The sequence below is a fragment of the Dipodomys merriami genome, unplaced genomic scaffold (genome assembly GCF_024711535.1).
Source record: "Dipodomys merriami isolate MVZ:Mamm:240054 unplaced genomic scaffold, mDipMer1.0.p SCAF_163, whole genome shotgun sequence".
Lineage (NCBI taxonomy): Eukaryota > Metazoa > Chordata > Mammalia > Rodentia > Heteromyidae > Dipodomys > Dipodomys merriami.
In genome coordinates, this window is record NW_027202971.1 from 617,883 (window position 1) to 636,827 (window position 18,945).

At 43.2% G+C, this 18,945-nt stretch overlaps 1 protein-coding gene across 4 annotated transcripts in view; it reads right to left on the minus strand.

Moving 5' to 3' along the window:
* Sbno1 (strawberry notch homolog 1) overlaps positions 1-18,945 on the minus strand; it is a 61,161-nt gene that overhangs the window by 35,098 nt on the left and 7,118 nt on the right. The window contains exons 2-9 of one of the 4 annotated variants that reach the window (XM_070024840.1): positions 13,805-13,936; positions 12,960-13,064; positions 10,295-10,604; positions 8,664-8,764; positions 4,465-4,561; positions 3,692-3,852; positions 1,048-1,181; positions 596-686 (exon numbers count right to left, since the gene is read on the minus strand). In XM_070024840.1, coding sequence (XP_069880941.1) covers positions 596-686; positions 1,048-1,181; positions 3,692-3,852; positions 4,465-4,561; positions 8,664-8,764; positions 10,295-10,604; positions 12,960-13,064; positions 13,805-13,936 — 1,131 coding nt within the window. Of the gene's footprint in view, positions 1-595; positions 687-1,047; positions 1,182-3,691; positions 3,853-4,464; positions 4,562-8,663; positions 8,765-10,294; positions 10,608-12,959; positions 13,065-13,804; positions 13,937-18,945 lie in introns of all 4 variants that reach the window. The other 3 variants (XM_070024839.1, XM_070024842.1, XM_070024841.1) reach the window with 3 other exon arrangements.

The window sequence follows — 18,945 nt, forward strand, 5'->3', positions numbered from 1 at the left end:
AATCCTAGCTACTCAGAAGGCTGAGATCTGAGGATTGTAGTTCAAAGCTAGTGTGAGAAAGAAAGTCCATGAGACTCTTATCTCCAATTAACCACCAGAAAACCCGAAGTGGCGTTGTGGCTCAAGCGGAAGAGTACTCGCCTTGAGCTAAAGAGCTGAAGGAGAAGCTGGGTGCCAGTGGCTCATGCCTGTAATCCTAGCTACTCAGGATGCTGAGATCTGAGGATCGTGGTTCAAAGCTAGCCCAGGCAGGAAAGTCCATGAGACTCTTATCTCCAATAAACCACTAGAAAACTGGAAGTGGCGCTGTGGCTCAAGTGGTAGAGTGTTCATCTTGAGCTGAAGAGCTGAGGGACAGTACCCAGGCCCAGAGTTCAAGCCCCACGACCAACCCCTCCCCCCCAAAAAAAAGAGCTGAAGGAGAGCATCCAGGCCCAGAGCTCAAGCCCTATGACCGCCAAAAAAAAACCCCAACACCTGCTGTACTTCCTGTGGAGAAACTCACTTAACCCTCACCACAACTGTACAGTGGAAACTATGACTCCATCGTGAAGGCATCAATACTGAATGGCCAACAACACAATGCGGCTCATACCTTATTTAATGAATGGACTAAAATGTTTTTTGCTCCAATATCCCTCAAATCTCTTTCAGCATCATACTTTAAGTCATTGGAAACACTAAACCTGAAATTTAAAAAATAAAATAAAATTACATCATTCTACGAATTCAAGAATAAAGCCAGGTCTTCACACTTTAAAAAATACACTGGGGCGGGGCAGGGCAGGGGGGAGGGGGAGGGGAGGAGTGTAGTCATGGAGATGGGAGGGCAGGGATGGTAGGGGAAAAACAAGAGGCGGCAGCAATGCTTGATAAGAAATGTACTCATTACCTTGCTCGTGTAATTGTAACCCTCCTCTGTACAGTATTCTCACAATAAAAAACTTACAACCCCTTCTAACAATTCCTTAATAATAATAACAAAAATATGCTTAAACCCATTTCCACATGATGTAGTATGTACAAAGGAAAGTCCCTGGCACTTACCACAGGGCTCTTTTCCTACTCAACAAGTAATTTTCATAGATGATCCCTGCTATTGTCCTGCCTTTCCCTACACCAGCACCATCACCTATTAAGAAGCCAGCACGATCTCCATTAGGCAGGAATGTTTCATGTTGCTAAAAAAAGAAAAACTGGTAATTAATCCTTCATAGACATCAGTTCATCTTGAATATACAGTTTAAGAATCATACTGATACAGCTTTTAATCGGCATAAGATTTGGCCTTTTCTGAGTATATTGTTGAACTTAAAGCCTTACGCTTACTCATCTTGTTAACTCACTCAGGGGGTACTCTACCACTTTGCCTTCAGCCTGGCTTTTTGCTGGTTCTTTGGAGCTGGGGTCCTAAGGACTTCACTAACTGGTCTACCTTTCAACTGCAGACCTTCTCATTTCAGCCTCCTGAGCAGCTGGGACTACAGACATGAGCCACCAATACCTAGCCAAGTAAAAATACTTAACTTTTTGTTGTTGTTGTTGTTGTTAATCGTGGGGCCTGAACTCTGGGCCTAGGCGCTGTCCCTTAGCTCTTCAGCTCAAAGCTAGCACTCTACCATTTGAGCCACAGTGTCACTTCCAGCTTTTTCTGCTTAGGGGGATGCTGAAGAATTGTACCCAGGGCCTCATCATGCAAGGCAAGCACTCTACCACAGAGCCACCTTCCCAGCCCCCAAATACTTTGTGTGTGTGTGTGTGTGTGTGTGTGTGTGTGTGTCGTGGGGTTTGAACTTTAGGCTTGGGCACTATCCCTCTTCAGTTCAAGGCGTCACTTCCGGTTTTCTAGTGGTCTATTGGAGATGAGTCTCACAGACTTTCCTGCCGGGGCTGGCTTTGAACCTCGATCCTAAGATCCCAGCCTCCTGAGTAGCTAGGATGACAGGTGTGAGTCACCGGCACCGGGCTCCAGCCGGGTATACAGGTATCATATATTTCCCTCTAAGGTGCCATGTACTAAAAAGCTACTGACAAGTGGTGAATAGTCCTCCATATTCTTTTCAAACTTTACGTAATGAAATGCAACTTACATCATATATTATAGTGGATAGCTGGCTATTTAGGTCATTACTTATTTTACAGAAATGGAATATGATTAGAACAACTGATCTAACTCTAGCTCACATAATATTAAAAGCCTATTTGATACCCTAAAAGTATAGTAATACCATTCTAGTTACCCACACATTAACAAGTCTGAGCACTCAAAACTTTTACGAACTTTTTTTTTTTTTGGGTCCGGTCATGGGGCCTAAACTCTGGACCTGGGCACTGTCCCTCAGCTCTTCAGCTTAAGGCTAACGCTCTACCACTTGAGCCACAGTACCACTTCCGGCTTTTTTCTTTTTGCTTATGTGGTGCTGAGGAATCGAACCCAGGGCCTCATGCATGCAAGGCAAGCACTCTACCACTGAGCCACCTTCCCAGCCCACTTTTACAAACTTTTAAAGCTGGAGGAAGCAAGAAATGTCCTAATATGTATGCTCTTAACTAAGGAACAAATTCCTAAGACCAGAATTGTTAGGTGAAAGATATGTGTATTTTTCATTTTAACATAAATTCTCAAAAAGCCCCAAAAGCTGACAAATTTGTCTCTTCCACTGGAAATACACTTCTCATATCATTCTCAATCTACTAACATCTAAATTTCCTTTAAAAAATTACTTCCAAAGCCAGGTGTCGGTGGCTCACGCCTGTAATCCTAGCTACACAGGAGGCTAAGATCTGAGGATCGCAGTTCAAAGCCAGCCTGGACAGGAAAGTCCATTAGACTCTTATCTCCAATAAACCACTAGAAAACCGGAAGTGGTGCTGTGGCTCAAGTGGTAGAGCACTCGCCTTGAGCTGAAGAGTGCAGGTACAGTGCCTAAGCCCAGAGTTCAAGCCCCACGACCAAAAAAGAAAATCACATCCATCCGGGCGCCAGGGCTCATGCCTGTAATCCTAGCAACTCAGGAGGCTGAGATCTGAGGATCTCCGTTCAAAGCCAGCCCAGGCAGGAAAGTCCATGAAACTGTTATCTCCAATAAACCACCAGAAAACCGGAAGTGGTGCTGTGGCTCAAGTGGTAGAGCACTCACCTTGAGCTGAAGAGCGCAGGGACAGTGCTATGGCCCAGAGTTCAAGCCCCAGGACCAACCAAAAAAAAAAAAAAAAAATCACATCCAGACGAGCGCTGGTGGCTCATGCCTATATTCCTAGCTACTCAGGAGGCTGAGATCTGAGGATTGCAGTTGAAAGCCAGCCGGGCATGAAAGTCCTTGAGACTCATCTCCAATAAACCACTTAAAAACCGGAAGTGGTGCTGTGGCTCAAGCAGTAGAGCGCTCGCCTTGAGTTGAAAAGTGCAGAGACAGCGCCCAAGCCCAGAGTTCAAGCCCCATGACCGACAAAAACAAAAAACAAAAATCACATTCAGGGTTAGGAGCGATGGGTGACAATGTTGTCAGATACCTTGTATTCATATACTGTTTTGTAAAATGGGAACATCTTTGTACAGTACTTAAAGATAATTTAAGAAAAAATTTAAATCACAGTCAGAAATGTTTCATTAAAGGAAACTTCACCTTTCAAGTAAACACCTTTATTGGTGGACTAAAATAAAGAATCACTAAATGAAATTATGAATTACCTGGGCTGCATATGTAATTGCCTCAAGCTGTAATGCAGATAGCCAGCCATTATCAATCGTTTCTTCAGAAATAGACGTTTTGTACCAAACATCAGGAGGAGTGACACTGGATAAAGAGCTAGTTTCCACTACAGCATCTGGGTGACGCAGTCCAATTTTTACTAAATGAAAAATTTTAAATGTCCATTTTACTCTTTCTATTAACATTTCCAGTCTTCTAAAATATAACACTTTCACTATGACAGAGAAAACATACTGGAGCTTTCATACAAGTTACTATTTGTCTAGTTTGATGCAATCTCATATGTAAACTTGAGATCTAGGAAAATATACCATTTTGGAGTCTATTGACAGGCAGAGATTTCTAACGCAATTTTAATTATATTATTAGTGTCTTTTCACAGAAACCAATACTACAATTACAAAAGAAGCAGAACTGGTGGTAATAAATTCAAGTAGTTATTTGTTTAAATTCTGATGTTTTTATGATTTTAGATGAACAAAGCAAACCATATAAAGTTAAGATAGAACAGCTCTACAATTTGCTTTGGCTTTTACTTATATGATCAAAATGAACGTGACATAATGAAATCTAAGCTTTAGTCTTGGTCTTCAATGGTCTTCAATCTAAAACAAGATTATAAATTTCTGAAAGAGTTGTGACTCTAATGTTAGAGGGCCAGCCCTGAGCTAAATTAAAAGCTAAGGGATAAGAGTCCTAGCCCAGAGGAATCTGTAAGTCTTTTGTTTTGACAGATTTTTCAAAGGCATACATTTTATTGGCATGTACTCTGCATAGGTTTCTGCATGACCCATTTCTTCTTCATCTTCTTCCTCTGGCTCATCTTCTTCTTTAACAACAGGAACCTTCTGTAATACAGAAAGTACAATCAACCTCAAGTTCAGGGACGAGGGCCTGGCCAACACAGAGGAATGCTCACAATCTTCAATCTTAGGAACCTGAGGCACTATTTGCATAACTTTCCAATCCACTTGATGTGGCTCCTGCTTCTCTAATGGTAAATGCCAACAACAGAGACCTACCTGTCCCTTACTCACAAACAAGTCAGGCAGGGCTCCATTCCTTTCAGCCCCCACCATGCCTAACTACTTTCCCTCTCAATACTGCCTTCCTGATGTCCATTTAGACCTCAGTCTTCTTCTAAAACCAGACACAGCAAGGAGCATGAGGATAACAGGTGAGGAGGCCAAAGCTCAGCCTGGTAAAATCTAAGTCTCCCACTTTCTTTTTATATTTCATTTCTTTTATTGCTGGGGATTGAACTCAGAGCATGGTCACTGTCCCTAAGCCTCTCAGTGCTCAAGGCTGGCACTCTACCACTTGAGCCATAGCACCACTTCCAGCTTTATCTCTGTATATGGTACTGAGAAATGGAATCCAGGGCTTCATGCATGATAGGCAAGCACTCTACCACTAAGTCTTATTTCCAGCCCTTTTTTTATTTTTAGAACTTTTTTTTTTGGGGGGGGGCCGGTCTTCAGCTCTTCAGCTCTAGGCTAGTGCTCTACCACTTGAGCCACAGTGCCACTTCCGGCTTTTTTCTTTTTGCTTATGTGGTGCTGAGGAATCGAACCCAGGGCCTCAGGCATGCAAGGCAAGCGCTCTACCACTGAGCCACCTTCCCAGCCCCCTTTTTTTATTTTTGTTGTTGGTAGTGGGGCTTGAAGTTGGATGCTAGTCTAGTGCTCTTACCCTTTAAGCCACAGCTCTATTTCTAGTTCCTTTTTAATACACCTCTACCTGTCTTTTCTTCAAATTTCATCTAAAGCTTAGAAACTCTAGGTTTTCGGTGTCTCCATAGACACAACAATAACATGGCCTCAGAATTTATTCTCCAAACCTAGGTTCAAGGAAGAACTGCTAGCCAGGAACCGGTGGCTCACGCCTGTAATCCTAGTTACTCAAGAGGCTGAGATCTGAGGATTGTGGTTCAAAGCCAGCCCAGGCAGGAAGTCCAAAGAAAAAACACTAGAAAACCGGAAGTGGCACTGTGGTTCAAGCCATAGACTCGCCTTTCGCCTTGAGCTGAAGAGCTCAGGGACAGAGCCCAGGCCCAGAGTTCAAGTCCCACAACCAACAAAACACACACACACATACAGACACACAGACACAGACACACACACACACACATCCAAATATTACCAATACATGACCACTAAATAAACCAGATGTTCCATCACTTATCTCTACGTCTGTTCAAAATCTCTGGCCTACGCCGGGGCGCTGGTGGCTCACGCCTGTAATCCTAGCTACTCAGGAGGCTGAGATCTGAGGATCGCGGTTCAAAGCCAGCCCAGGCAGGAGAGACCGTGAGACTCCTATCTCCAATAAATCACCAGAAAACCGGAAGTGGCGCTGTAGCTCAAGTGGTAGAGTGCTCGCCTTGAGCTGATGAGCTGAGGGACAGTGCCCAGGCCCAGAGTTCAAGCACCACGACCGACAAAAAAAAAAAAAAAATCTCAGGCCTGCCTGCAATCCTTTGGAATTGCTTGTGTGAATCGTTTCTCATTTGCCTCTTTTCCTTTTTCCTCCTCACTACTTTCAAATTTCCTCTAACAACTATGCTACTGTAGTCCCTTTTTTTTTTTTTGGTCAGTCATGGGGATTGAACTCTGAGCTTGGGGGCTGTCCCTGAGCTCTTTAGCTCAAGGCAAGCACTCTACCACTTGAGCCACAGCGCCACTTCCAGTTTTCTAGAGGTTTATTGGATATAAGAGTCTCACAGACTTTCATGTCCGGACTGGCTTTGAACCACAATCCTCAGATCTCAGCCTCCTGAGTAGTTAGGATTACAGGCGCCTGGCTATAGTCCCCTCTTAACCCTCTCTTCCATTAGTATGGAACCTCCACCCACCTGGTTTTGAACTCATCCAACTTGAATCATGGATGGCTCTTCTAACTCTACTTCTAGTGGCTCCTCACAGGGACTACAGCAAGCCAAAGTCCAGAAAGGTCAATTCAGTGTCCTCCACAATCCCCAAGGCCTACCCTGAGACTTCTTCCTGATGTACACCATCATCTAAGCACAGTCATCACCTCTTCACTGTGAATTACAAATTGTCTTCCAAAAAATGCCTGCAATTCTCCCCATATAAAAAACCCCAGCCAAGGGGCTGGGAAGGTGGCTCAGTGGTAGAGTGCTTGGCTTGCATGCCTGAGGCCCTGGGTTCCATTCCTCAGCACCACATAAGCAAAAAGAAAAAAGCCGGAAGTGGTGCTGTGGCTCAAGTGGTAGAGCGCTAGCCTTGAGCTGAAGAGCTGAGGGACAGCGCCCAGGCCCAGAGTTCAGGCCCCATGACCGGACCCAAAAAAAAAAAAAAAAAACCCCAGCCACACGCCTCCATATTGGGGCATTCTTGGAAGAAGCTTCACCTTCCTCCAAACTCAACCTAAGCAACCTGTGCTATATAATACTAGTTTGGTTTGTTGTTGCTGTTGTTATTGTCAGTTATGGGGCTTGAACTCTGTGCTTGGGTGCTGTCCCTGCGCTCAAGGCGAGCCCTCTACCATTTGAGCCACAGCACCACTTCCGGTTTTCTGGTGGTTTATTGGAGATAAGAGTTTCATGGAGGGCCGGGGCGCTGGTGGCTCATGACTGTAATCCTAGCTACTCGGGAGGCTGAGATCTGAGGATCACAGTTCAAAGCCAGCCCAGGCAAGAAAAGTCCAAGCAAGGAAAGTCCATGAAACTCTTATCTTTCCACTAGAAAACCGGAAGTGGCGCTGTGGCTCAAGCGGTAGAGTACTTGCCTTGAGCTGAAGCACTCAGGGACCACACCCAAGCCCAGAGTTCAAGCCCCATGACCAATCTCAAAAAAAAAAAAAAAAAGTCCTGCCCAGCCTGGCTTTAAACAGTTTTATTTATGTATCTTACACTGTTATTTAATACAGATAGCTATCACATTTGATATTTATTGAAAGAGGACTCATATAGTATACTTCTTATAAAAATCAATTATATATAGCTATTCAAAGTAATTAAATAAATGTATAGAATTGACATAAGCCATATAGCAGTTTCAAAACTTAAAGAAAACTTAAGGAAAAAACTGATTAGCTGGGCGCTGGTGGCTTGTGCCTATCATCCTAGCTACTCAGGAGGCTGAGATCTGAGGATCATGGTTCAAAGGCCCAGGCAGGAAAGTCTGTGAGACTACTGTTTCCAATAAACCACCAGAAAAAACGGAAGTGGCCCTGTGGCTCAAGAGATAAAGCACTCCCTTTGAGCTGAAGAGCTCTGGGACAGCACCTAGGCCCAGAGTTCAAGCCCCACTACCAAAAAAAAAAAAAAAAAAAATTGATTACATAATTAAGTATTTTATATCTGAGAGCCCATAGTAGATATACTACAGGTTCAATTCTAAACAATAGTTACCAAAATTTTTCAGTTAACTTTACATTGTCTTCTTTTCCTGCTGAGGTAACATTTGTAACAAGAACATGTAAGTACTACAAGTAATACTACACCGCTTCCCATCAAGTATACACATTCTTAGTCACTCCATTCAGTGCATCATGTGACATTTTAAGTTTCACATTGGTTCATGACACCCCTCCACTCAGTCTTATGAAGGTTTCTCTAATCCATTTTGTCCTCTTTAACATTGCTATATTAAACAAATCCTTGCTAAAATGTGGTTTTCTTCAAATAGTTGCACAAACGGGTTTCAGTCTGACTTGATGATTTGTGTGTAAATGCACCTTCAGTCACCCCTCCCCATCCTTTTCCTCATCTTTTTCAGCTCACCTCAAGTTTCCTAGGAAGGTCTTCAAGTATGCATATTGTGTGTTCTTCCACCATTTCTCTTTTCATCATCTGCCTCCCTCAGTTAATTTCCTACCCTCTATTCTAAGATGTAAAAAAAAAATGTTTTCTGAAGGTTGTTCTGAAGCACTTTTAGTCAAATGTTCTATATTACATGAACAAAAAATACCCTGTTGAAAACTCACCATGGTTGGGGAAAAACTCCTCATTTTCATGTCATTTATCCATATTCTTGCTACTTCTTTATTAGAAGACTCTTTCTTTACTGCACCATTGCTTACATCAGCTAAGGGGAGAAATCAGTTTACATTTTACAACAAAAATCTCAAGATTTTTCCTGCAGTTTAAAGGTTCATTAATTTGGGGCTGGGAAGGTGGCTCAGTGGTAGAGTGCTTGCTTTGCATGCATGAGGCCCCTGAGTTCGATTACTCAGCACCACATAAGCAGAAAAAAATCAGAAGTGGCACTGTGGCTCAAATGGCAGAGTGCTAGCCTTGAGCTGAAGAGCTTAGAGATAGCACCCACACCCACAGTGCAGGCCCCACAACCGACCAAAAAAAAAAAAAAAAAGAAAGAAAGAAAGAAAATTCATTAATTTACCCATTTCAAAAACCGAAGGATATAATTTTTTCAATGCTACATATAAGTATGAAAACATTCAAAGCTATGTGGTTTTGTTTTGGGTGTTTTTTTTTTGCCAGGCATGGGTACTGTCCCTGAGCTTATTTTGCTCAAGGGTAACACTCTACCACTTGAGCCACAGCACCACTTCCAGCCTTTTCTGTTTGTGTTGGTATTGAGGAATTGAACCCATGGTTTCATGCATGCTAGGCAAGCTCTCTACCACTAAGCCACATTCCCAGAAAAGCTGTCCTTTTCTTTTTTTTTTGTCAGTTGTGGGGCTTGAACCCTAGATTTAGGATCTTTCCCTGAGCTCTTTCAGCTCAAGGTGAGTGCTCTACCACCTGAGACACAGTGCCACTTCCGGTTTTCTGGTGGCTAATTGGAATAAGAGTCTCACCGACTTTCCTACCCAGGCTGGCTTTGAACCGTGATCATCAGATGTCAGCATCCTGAGTAACTAGGATTAATGTGTGAGCCACTGCACCCCACTATTCATTCTTTAAAAACACATAGCTGGCTGGGTGGGGTGCCAGTGGCTCATGCCTATAACCCTACTCAGGAGGATGAGAGGCAGGTAAGTCTGTGAGACTCTTATCTCCAATTAACCACCAGAAAAACAGAAGTGGCACTTGGTTCAAGTGGTAGAGCACTGGGACAGAGCAGAGCCCAGGCCCTGAGACTCTTATCTCCAATAACTTACTCAAAAAAGTTGGGAGTAGCACTGTGGCTCAAGTGATAGAACGCTAGCCTTGAGCACAAAGAGGCTCAAGAACAGCGCCCAGTCCCTGAGTTCAAGGACCCAGGACCTGCACATGCATGCATGCATACACACAGAAATTATATTTAGAAAACAAATGTGTATGCCTGGGAACTTAAAACTTACCAATGAGCAGGATACCATAATCAGAACTATTTAATAATTTACAAATGCCAAAGGCCAACATTACTTAAGACATTTCATTCAGCTCATTTAAAGAAAAAAAAAGGGGGCTCTGGGGGCTCACACTTGTAATCCTAGCTACTCAGGTTGTTCAAATCTGAGGTTTGAGGTTTGATGCCAGCACTGGTAGCAAAGGCTTTAAGACTCTTATCCCCAATTAATCACCAAAAAGGCCAGAAATAAATGCTAAACAAAATATCACCTTGATATAACTTACCACAGAAAAAAAGTTGACACTGAAAAATACTTACTAGCTGCTGTTGCAACTGGCTGAGCAATATTGGCAGGTGGTTTCAATTTCATAAGTTCATTAAGACTATTATTTTTTAGTAGGTCCTTCAGTTGAACCTGGTCTTTTGAAGGTGCAGAAGTCATGGCATTTCGGACTACTGGTGCTGAGATTGAAGGGCGTGTGTTTGCGGTAGTCTGGATAAACTTTGTTAAAGTGATGGTTTGCCTATTGGTTGTTACAGGTGGTGTTTTAGTCATTACAATTGTAGATCCTAAGGCTGGAAGTTGATTTATCTGATTCAGCACAAATGTCGTAGTAGATGGAGGCTGCTGCTAGAAAAGAAAATGAAACATTGAAAAATGCCTTCTTCTCTAGTGTATACCTAATAAACTTGGTAGGCCATTTAATAATCTAAAACTAAGCCAATGGCTCATGCCTATAAACCTATATATCGAGGACATTGAGACTTGAAGATCACATTTTGAAGTGGTGATGTGGCTCAAGTGGTAGAGTGCTAGCCTTGAGCAAAAGCAGCTCAGGGACAGTGCCCAGGCCCTGATTTCAAGTCCCAGCACAGGCGCACACACACGCGCATACACACGACTCTTCTTTTAATTAACCAGCAAAATGATAAAACTGGAAACTGAGGTCAAGTAGTAGATCGCCACATATCAGTGAAAAAGTTGAGTAAGAACACAAGGTCCTGAGCTCAAGCCTCAATACTGGCATTAAAAAAAATTGTTTTAATTGGCTTTATTCTTGCGTATTGTCACTTCATTTCCAATTAGTTTTAAATTACCAAGTTAGAACCTATCTCTTGGAAAAAAAGATACAGTAAGCATGGTGACATTTTATATAATCATCAAGCATAAAGGAACACTAACTGTGATTTACAGTTATCAAAATAAGAAAACTAGTTACAGAAAGAACCACCCCTAAGTAGATAACCCTAAGTATGTCAATCATCCAACTGGAGATCCAGGCTCCCCTAAGTCCAATTCCCAGTTTCAAACATTGTAAGATTCCTGTTCACTGTGCCATTTGCCACTATACAGGCTACACTAACGTTCAGCACTTAAACAAAAAACACAGAGAGGGGGCAGGGAAGGTAGCTCAGTGGTAGAGTGCTTCTTGCCTTGCATGCATGAGGTCCTCGGTTCAATTCCTCAGCACCATATAAGCAGAAAAAGCTGGAAGTGGGGCACAAGTGGTAGAGTGGTAGTCCACAGCTGAAGAGCTGAGGGACAGCGCCCAAGCCCCAGAGTTGAGGCCCCACGACCGACAAAAAAATAAAAAGACAGGAAAAATAGACAAAGGTAGGTGTGCGTGTGCGTGTGCGTGTGTGTGTGTGTGTGTGTTGCTCCACTACTTGAGTCACAGCTCCATCTGGTTTCTTGGCAGTTTTATTCAAGGTAAGAGTCTTTCTTGCCTGGGCTGGCTTCAAAGCATGATCTTCACATCTCAGCCTCCTGCAGAGCTAGGATTAACAGGCATGAGCCACTAGTGCCAGGCTCATAAAGCAATTTTCAATTAAAGGGTGAGATGGCAGGGGAACAAACAAGAGAAAATGAAAAAAGATGCCTATTTGAAGATACCATGTCTGTGACTGTTAGTACAAGTGAGATAGTTTTATAAATTTGAATCTACTTTTTTCTTTTCTCCTCAAACTACATATTTCTATACTACTCCTTTAGTTAAAAATTTGTATTTCTACTTAGTAGTTTTTTCCCCTTTGGTCATGGGGCTTGAACTCAGGGCCTGGGCACTGTTCCTTAGCTTTTTCACTCAATGCTGGCACTCTACTACTTGAGCCACAGTGCCAGTTCTGTTTTCTGGTGGTTCCTTGGAGATAAGGGTCTAACAGACTTTCCTACCCAGGCTGGCTCTGGACCAGGATCCTCATATCTCAACCTCCTGAGTAGCTAGGATTACAGGCATGAGCTACCAGCACTCGGCTATACTTAGTACCTTATTTTTTATTTATTTATTTATTTATTTTTGGTCTGGTCGTGGGGCCTGAACTCTGGGCCTGGGCGCTGTCCCTCAGCTCTTCAGCTCAAGGCTAGCACTTTACCACTTGAGCCACAGCGCTACTTCCAGCTTTTTTTTTTTTCTGCTTACGTGGTGCTGAGGAATCGAACCCAGGGCCTCATGCATGCAAGGTAAGTGCTCTACCACTGAGCTACCTTCCCAGCCCTACTTAGTACTTTAAAACATAAATCCTTAATAATAGTACAAATTATCAAAACATATCCAGTGTTTCTAAAACTTTTATTCTACTAGTCTTTAGTTAATAATTGCTCATTTTTGGAAAGGTAAGAGGAATTCTACCTTTAAAGTAAAATTACAATCACATAAAAATTGTACATACCAACGTACAACAAAAAGGCAAAAATGAAAATAGCAGGATAATGTCCATTTCATCTTTATTTCAAGAATTTTGTGTCAAGTTTATGACTTGTACTAAGATCAACATTATTTTATTTTGTTCCAATTACCTTGTGATCCACCTATGGTCCAAAAGAATGAAAGAAAAAGGCTTTACAAAGTAGGAGACGGGGTATGATACTGAAAAAGTACCAAAAAACAAAAATAAGACAAAATTTTCATATTTTAAAAGATTACATTCTTTGCTATCAGCCTAGGTTTTTTCAGAAGTAATTGCAAATCTGAGTAACTCTTACCCTCACATTTAACAGTGCGGGAGTAGGTACAGCCTCTGGCTCTTGTTTAACAGGAACTGCTGCTTCTGTCTCCAAACCTAGCTCTAATGGACTAAATGGCACCGACTGGGAAGAAAACAACAGAGAAATAGAGGAAGACAGCAGTGAATTCTGTTTCAAGAACAAGAATAGCAAGTATTGCACTTATTTAAAAAGCAGACAAAAAAATAAGACGGGTACAGCTCCAGTGGGAGGGTCCCTGCCTAGCATGAACAAGGCCAAAAAGGGAAAAAAGGTCAAGCATTACATTCAAAATTGAATGTAAAATCCCTACGCCAAATGGAACTCAACAATCTTTGCAAGCATAAAATTTCTCCAAAACTACACTAATACTGGTGCTGGTGGCTCCCACCTGTAATCCTAGCTGCTCAAGAGGCCGATATCTGATGGTAGAAGGTTGAAGACTGCCAACTAGGCTTAAGTAGTAGAGTGCCGGCAGTGAGCGGAAAAAAAAGTTGAGTAAGGGCACAGGACCTTGAGTTCAAATCCCTGTGCATGCGTGCAAGCACACTCACAGAAATATGTCCATCTAAAGTACAAAGACAGCTGTAAGGCAATTCATAACCTACAAAACTCTATGGAGTCCATCTCTTATATTTACATATATGATAATAACAAAGCAGACAATTATATGATTCTTACTATAATTACTTCTACACTTTGAAAGAGGAAAAATAATCAACTTAAAAGTAGAATTTTATATGTATATTTCAAATTAAGATTTAATAGTATGCATTTCCATAAGTGGAAATTACAAGTTTAAAAAAAGTCCCTCCTGTTTAGTAGAGGCTTCAGAAAGTTCTTACCTGCTGCACTGGCGTAGTAGGAGTTGGAGTGGCAATCCCTGCATCTCCACCATCGATATCAAAGAGGTCATTCGGACTGATCCCACTCTCACTCAAAGCGGCAAGTAGTAGATCTTGCCCTGGCTCCACCATCTGAAGAACAAAGTAGTAAGTGTGAAGATGAAAACTCGAGGTGAAAATAACCATTAACTCACATTTATATAGAAACAATCCAACATTTTCTTTTTTTCTTTTGGGTCCGGTCGTGGGGCCTGAACTCTGGGCCTGGGCGCTGTCCCTCAGCTCTTCAGCTCAAGGCTAGCGCTCTACCACTTGAGCCACAGCGCCTCTTCCGGCTTTTTTCTTTTTTGCCTCATGCATGCAAGGCAAGCGCTCTACCACTGAGCCACCTTCCCAGCCCCCAATCCAACATTTTCTACTAGACTTATTCATTCACTATTTATATAGTGAAAAAAGACTAAAGAAAAAGAATCTTGCGTCTTAGAAAGCCCACAGTAAAACGGAAAGGATAGTGAAGAAGGTAAGTCAACCAAACACTACAGGATCACAGAAGAAAAAGTGAACAGCAATGCCTATGTAGAGAGCTGGCAACTACGACAACAGAGCTTGAGTCCAAAGGAAGAAATCACAAGTAGGCAAGAATCTTGTGGACAGTGCATTCATATTCAAGTCATTAAGGACTGTGGTTGGAGCTATCAAAATGGGTAATGGAAGCTCATAATAGGCTCAATTTAAGGGTAGGGATGGGAGGGAGAGAATGGGAATAATGGAAGGGGTAAACATTGATTAAAAACACTGTATTTGTAACCTCATGTATGGATTTGCAACCTCTTTGTACAATTATGTAATAATTAACAACAACAAAAATAATAAAGAGGCTCTGGTTGAAGATAAGGCTGTATCTACCACAGCCTCATCTACCATTCTATAGGGTTTACTTAATCCTGTGAGATCAAGGGACCATAAAAAAAAACCCTGCAGAGATAAAAAGAACAGAGAAATGGACTTCAAGATATTTGGAGGGGCTGGGAAGTTAGCTCAATGGTAGAGTGCTTTCCTTGCATGCATGAAGCCCTGGTCTCGGCTCCCCAGCACCACATAAGCAGAAAAAGCCAGAAGTGGTGCTGAGGCTTAAGTGGTAAAACGCTAGCCTTGAGATGAAGAGCTGAGGGACAGCACCCAGGCCCCAGAGTTCAGGCTCCACGACAAAAAAAAAAAAAAAAAGATACTGGGAAGAAGCATCCATCAGATTTAGTTTAGATATAAAAACTTAAAGTTACAGGGCAGCAGTGGCTAAAGCCTATAATCCTAGCTACTCAGGAGGCTCAGATCTGTGTATCAGGTTCAAAGCCAGCCCAGCCCGGGCAGGAAACTCCAGGAGACTCTTATCTCCAATAAACCACTAGAAAAACGAGAAGTGGTGCTGTGGCTAGTCTAGAGCTTAAGAGTGCAGGGGCAGCGCCCAGGCCAGAGTTCAAGCTCCACAACCGACAAAACAAAACAAAACTTAAGCCATAAGTTAGGTTAGGAATATAACTTAATGGTAAAGTGCTTACCAAGGATGCATAAAGCCCTGGGTTTAATTCCTCAGTACCATATAAACAAGAAAGGCCTGAAGTGGAGCTGTGGCTGAAGTGGTAGAGCGTTATGCTTGATCAAAAGAAGCTCAGGGACAGTGCCCAGGCCTCATGTTCAAGCCCTAGGACTTGGGGTGAGGCGGGGAAGGAATAGAACGAGGGAGAACCAAAAAACTTAGGCCAATGAAGAAGAGAAGGGGAGAATGCAGTCAAGAATGCAATCTAGGGGGCTGGGAAGGTGGCTCAGTGGTAGAGCGCTTGCCTTGCATGCATGAGGCCCTGGGTTCGATTCCTCAGCACCACATAAGCAAAAAGAAAAAAAAAGCCAGAAGTGGCGCTGTGGCTCAAGTGGTGGAGTGCTAGCCTTGAGCTGAAGAGCTGAGGTACAGCGCCCAGGCCCAGAGTTCAGGCCCCACAACTGGACACCCCGGCCCCCCCCAAAAAGAATGCAATGTAGTCAGGTGTCAGTGGCTCACACCTGTAATCCTAGCTACTAAGGAGGCTGAGATCTGAGGACTGTAGTTCAAAGCCAGCCTGGGCAGCAAAGTCCATGAGACTCTTATCTCCAATAAACCATCAGAAAACCAGAAGTCGCACTGTGGCTCAAGTGTAAGAGAACTAGCCTTGAGCTGAAGAGCTGAGGGACAGCGCCCAGGCCGAGTTCGAGCCCACAACCAACAACAACAACAAAAAGGGCTGGGAAGGGGGCTCAGTGGTAGAGCGCTTGCCTTGCATGCATGAGGCCCTGGGTTCAGTTCCTCAGCACCACATAAACAAAAAGAAAAAAGCTGGAAGTGGCGCTGTGGCTCAAGTGGTAGGGCACTAGCCTTGAGCTGAAGAGCTGAGGGACAGCACCCAGGCCCAGAGTTCAGGACCCACAACCAGACACAAAAATAAAAATTTCAGGCTGAATGCTGGTGGTTCATGCCTGTATTCCTAGCTACTCTGGAGGCTAACGATCTAAGAACTGCAGTTCAAAGCAGGACAGACAAGTAAACTACCAAATAAGCCAGAAGTGGGGCTGCTAGCCTTTAAGCACAAAAGCTCATAAGCTGGGTGCCAGTGGTGCACGCCTGTAATCCTAGCTACTCAGGAGGCTGAGATCTGAGGATTGAGGTTCAAAGCCAGCCTGGGCAGGAAAGTCTGTGAGACTCATCTCTAATTAACCACTAGAAAACCGGAAGTGGTGTTGTGGCTCAAGTGGTAGAGCGCTTGCTTTGAGCTGAAGAGCACAGGGATAGCGCCCAAGCCCAGAGTTCAAGCCCCAAGACCTACCAAAAGAAAAAAAAAGCCTGAGTGCAAGCCCAAGGACCGGCACCAAAAAAAGAAAATTAAGAAAAACCCTCAGAATATAAGGGAGAATATAAAGCATTCTAGGAAAAAACACAATGAGCTGATGGATGATCAGAATTAAGCTAAGAGAAAAATAAAAATTACAAGTTAAACAGATAACATGCAAGCATATTTTAGGTTGAGATATTCCAACTATAATCTCAGAACACATTCTACCACCCATATGGATTTTCACCCATTTTTCTAGGGAGAGAAAACAAGGGTTCTCTCAATTTTAACTTTTCTCATTGACTTCTTTGAAACAACTTATATATACAAGTATCCTTATGAGAAATCTGTAGTTATTTTTCTCCAAAATATAATTGCATCTTTTTTTTTTTGTAGGTGGTGGGACTTGAACTCAGGGCTTGGGCGCTGTCCCTCAGCTCTTCACCTCAAGGCGAGCGCTCTACCACTTGAGCCACAGAGCCACTTCTGGTTTTCTAGTGCTTTAATGGAGATAAAAGTCTCATGGACTTTACTGCCTGGGCTGGCTTTGAACCGTGATCCTCAATCTCAGCCTCCTGAGTAGCTAGGATTATAGGTGTGAGCCACCGGTGCCCGACATAATTGCATCTTATATACTACCACGAATGCATTTATTTTCAGCCTGAATAATTAAAATCAAACGTGCTACTTGCCAGATGCCAGCGACTCACACCTGTAATCCTAGCTACTTAGGAGGCTGAGATCTGAGGATTGAGATTCAAATACAGCCCAGAAGAAAGGAAAGTCCGTGAGACTCTCATCTCAAAAAAACCACCAGAAAACCAGAAGAGGCGCTGTGGTTCAAGTGGTTCAGCACTAGCCTTGAGCTGAAGAGCTAAGGGACAGCGCCCAGGCTCAGAGTTCAAGCCCCAGAGTGACAAAAAAAGTGCTTTTTGTCTTCACTACTCAGGAGGCTGAGATTTGAGGATCTCGGTTCAAAGCCACCCCAGGCAGGAAAGTCCCTGGGACTCTTATCTCCAATAGACCACTAGAAAACCGGAAGTGGCATTGTGGCTCAAGCAGTAGAGCACTCTCCTTGAGCTATAGAGCATGCAGGTACAGCGCTCAAGCCCAGAGTTCAAGCCCCATGACCAACTCCCCCCCCAAAAAAAGTGCTTCTTGGTGGTCCCCAAAAAGTGTCACACAGGGTACACCATGACTTCTGATATGTAAGTACTGTTTCAATCAAAGGTAAGACATTTAAACACTGAAACTCTCTATTATAATTTCTGTCACCTAACTTTGCATATCATTTAGACATTCTAACAAAAACCTGAATGAATTTAAAGTGGAAACTACAAGATCCAGAAAGAATATCCAGATATCCAGTGGTTCTGAGGGCAGAAAGATTGCTCCAAGATTTTTTCAGAGAAAGGAAAAGTGGTCCAGGGAAGAACATTTTAACATGTTCCAAAATGTAACATAATGTTGGGCTCCTTGTATACATTGCGGATTTTTGGTTGTTGTTTTTTCTTGTCAGTTGTGGGGCCTAACTCTGGGCCTGGGCGCTGTCCCTCAGCTTTTCAGTTCAAGGATAGCACTCTACCACTTTAGCCACGGCAACACTTCCGGCTTTTTCTGGTATGTGGTGCTGAGGAATCAAACCCAGGGCCTCATGAATGCAAGGCAAGCACTCTACCTGAGCCATCTTCCCAGCCGCTAAGAGACCCTTATCTCCAATTAACCACCAGAAAACCCTGATAGTGGCGCTGTAGCTCAAGTGGTAGAGCACTCGCCTTGAGCTGAAGAGCTGAGGGACAGCGCCCAGGCCCAGAGTTCAAGCCCCAAGACCAACAAAAAAAGAAAAGAAATTGAAAAGAAAAGGAAAAGAAAAAAGAAAAGCTAATTCATGAAATGCGGTGGGTGCGTGCGTGCGTGCGTGCGTGCGTGTGCGTGTGTGTGTGTGTTCCTGGAGCCTGAATTCTGGGCCTGGGTGCTGTCCCTCAGCTCTTCAGCTCAAGGCTAGCGCTCTACCACTCAAGTGACAGTGCCACTTCTAGCCTTTTCTGTTTATTGTGCTGAGGAATTGAACCCAGGGCCTCATGCATGCGAGGCAAACACTCCACTGCTGAGACACATTTCTAGCCCAAATGAAAGCTTTTAAAATGTTTTTTTTTAATTTTTTTGTGAAAATACCATACAGAGGGGTTAAAATTACATGGGCAAGGTAATTAGTACATTTCTTATCAAGCATTGTTGCCTCCTCCTTTGTTCCCCCCCCTCCTCCCCCTTAAAATGTTTCTT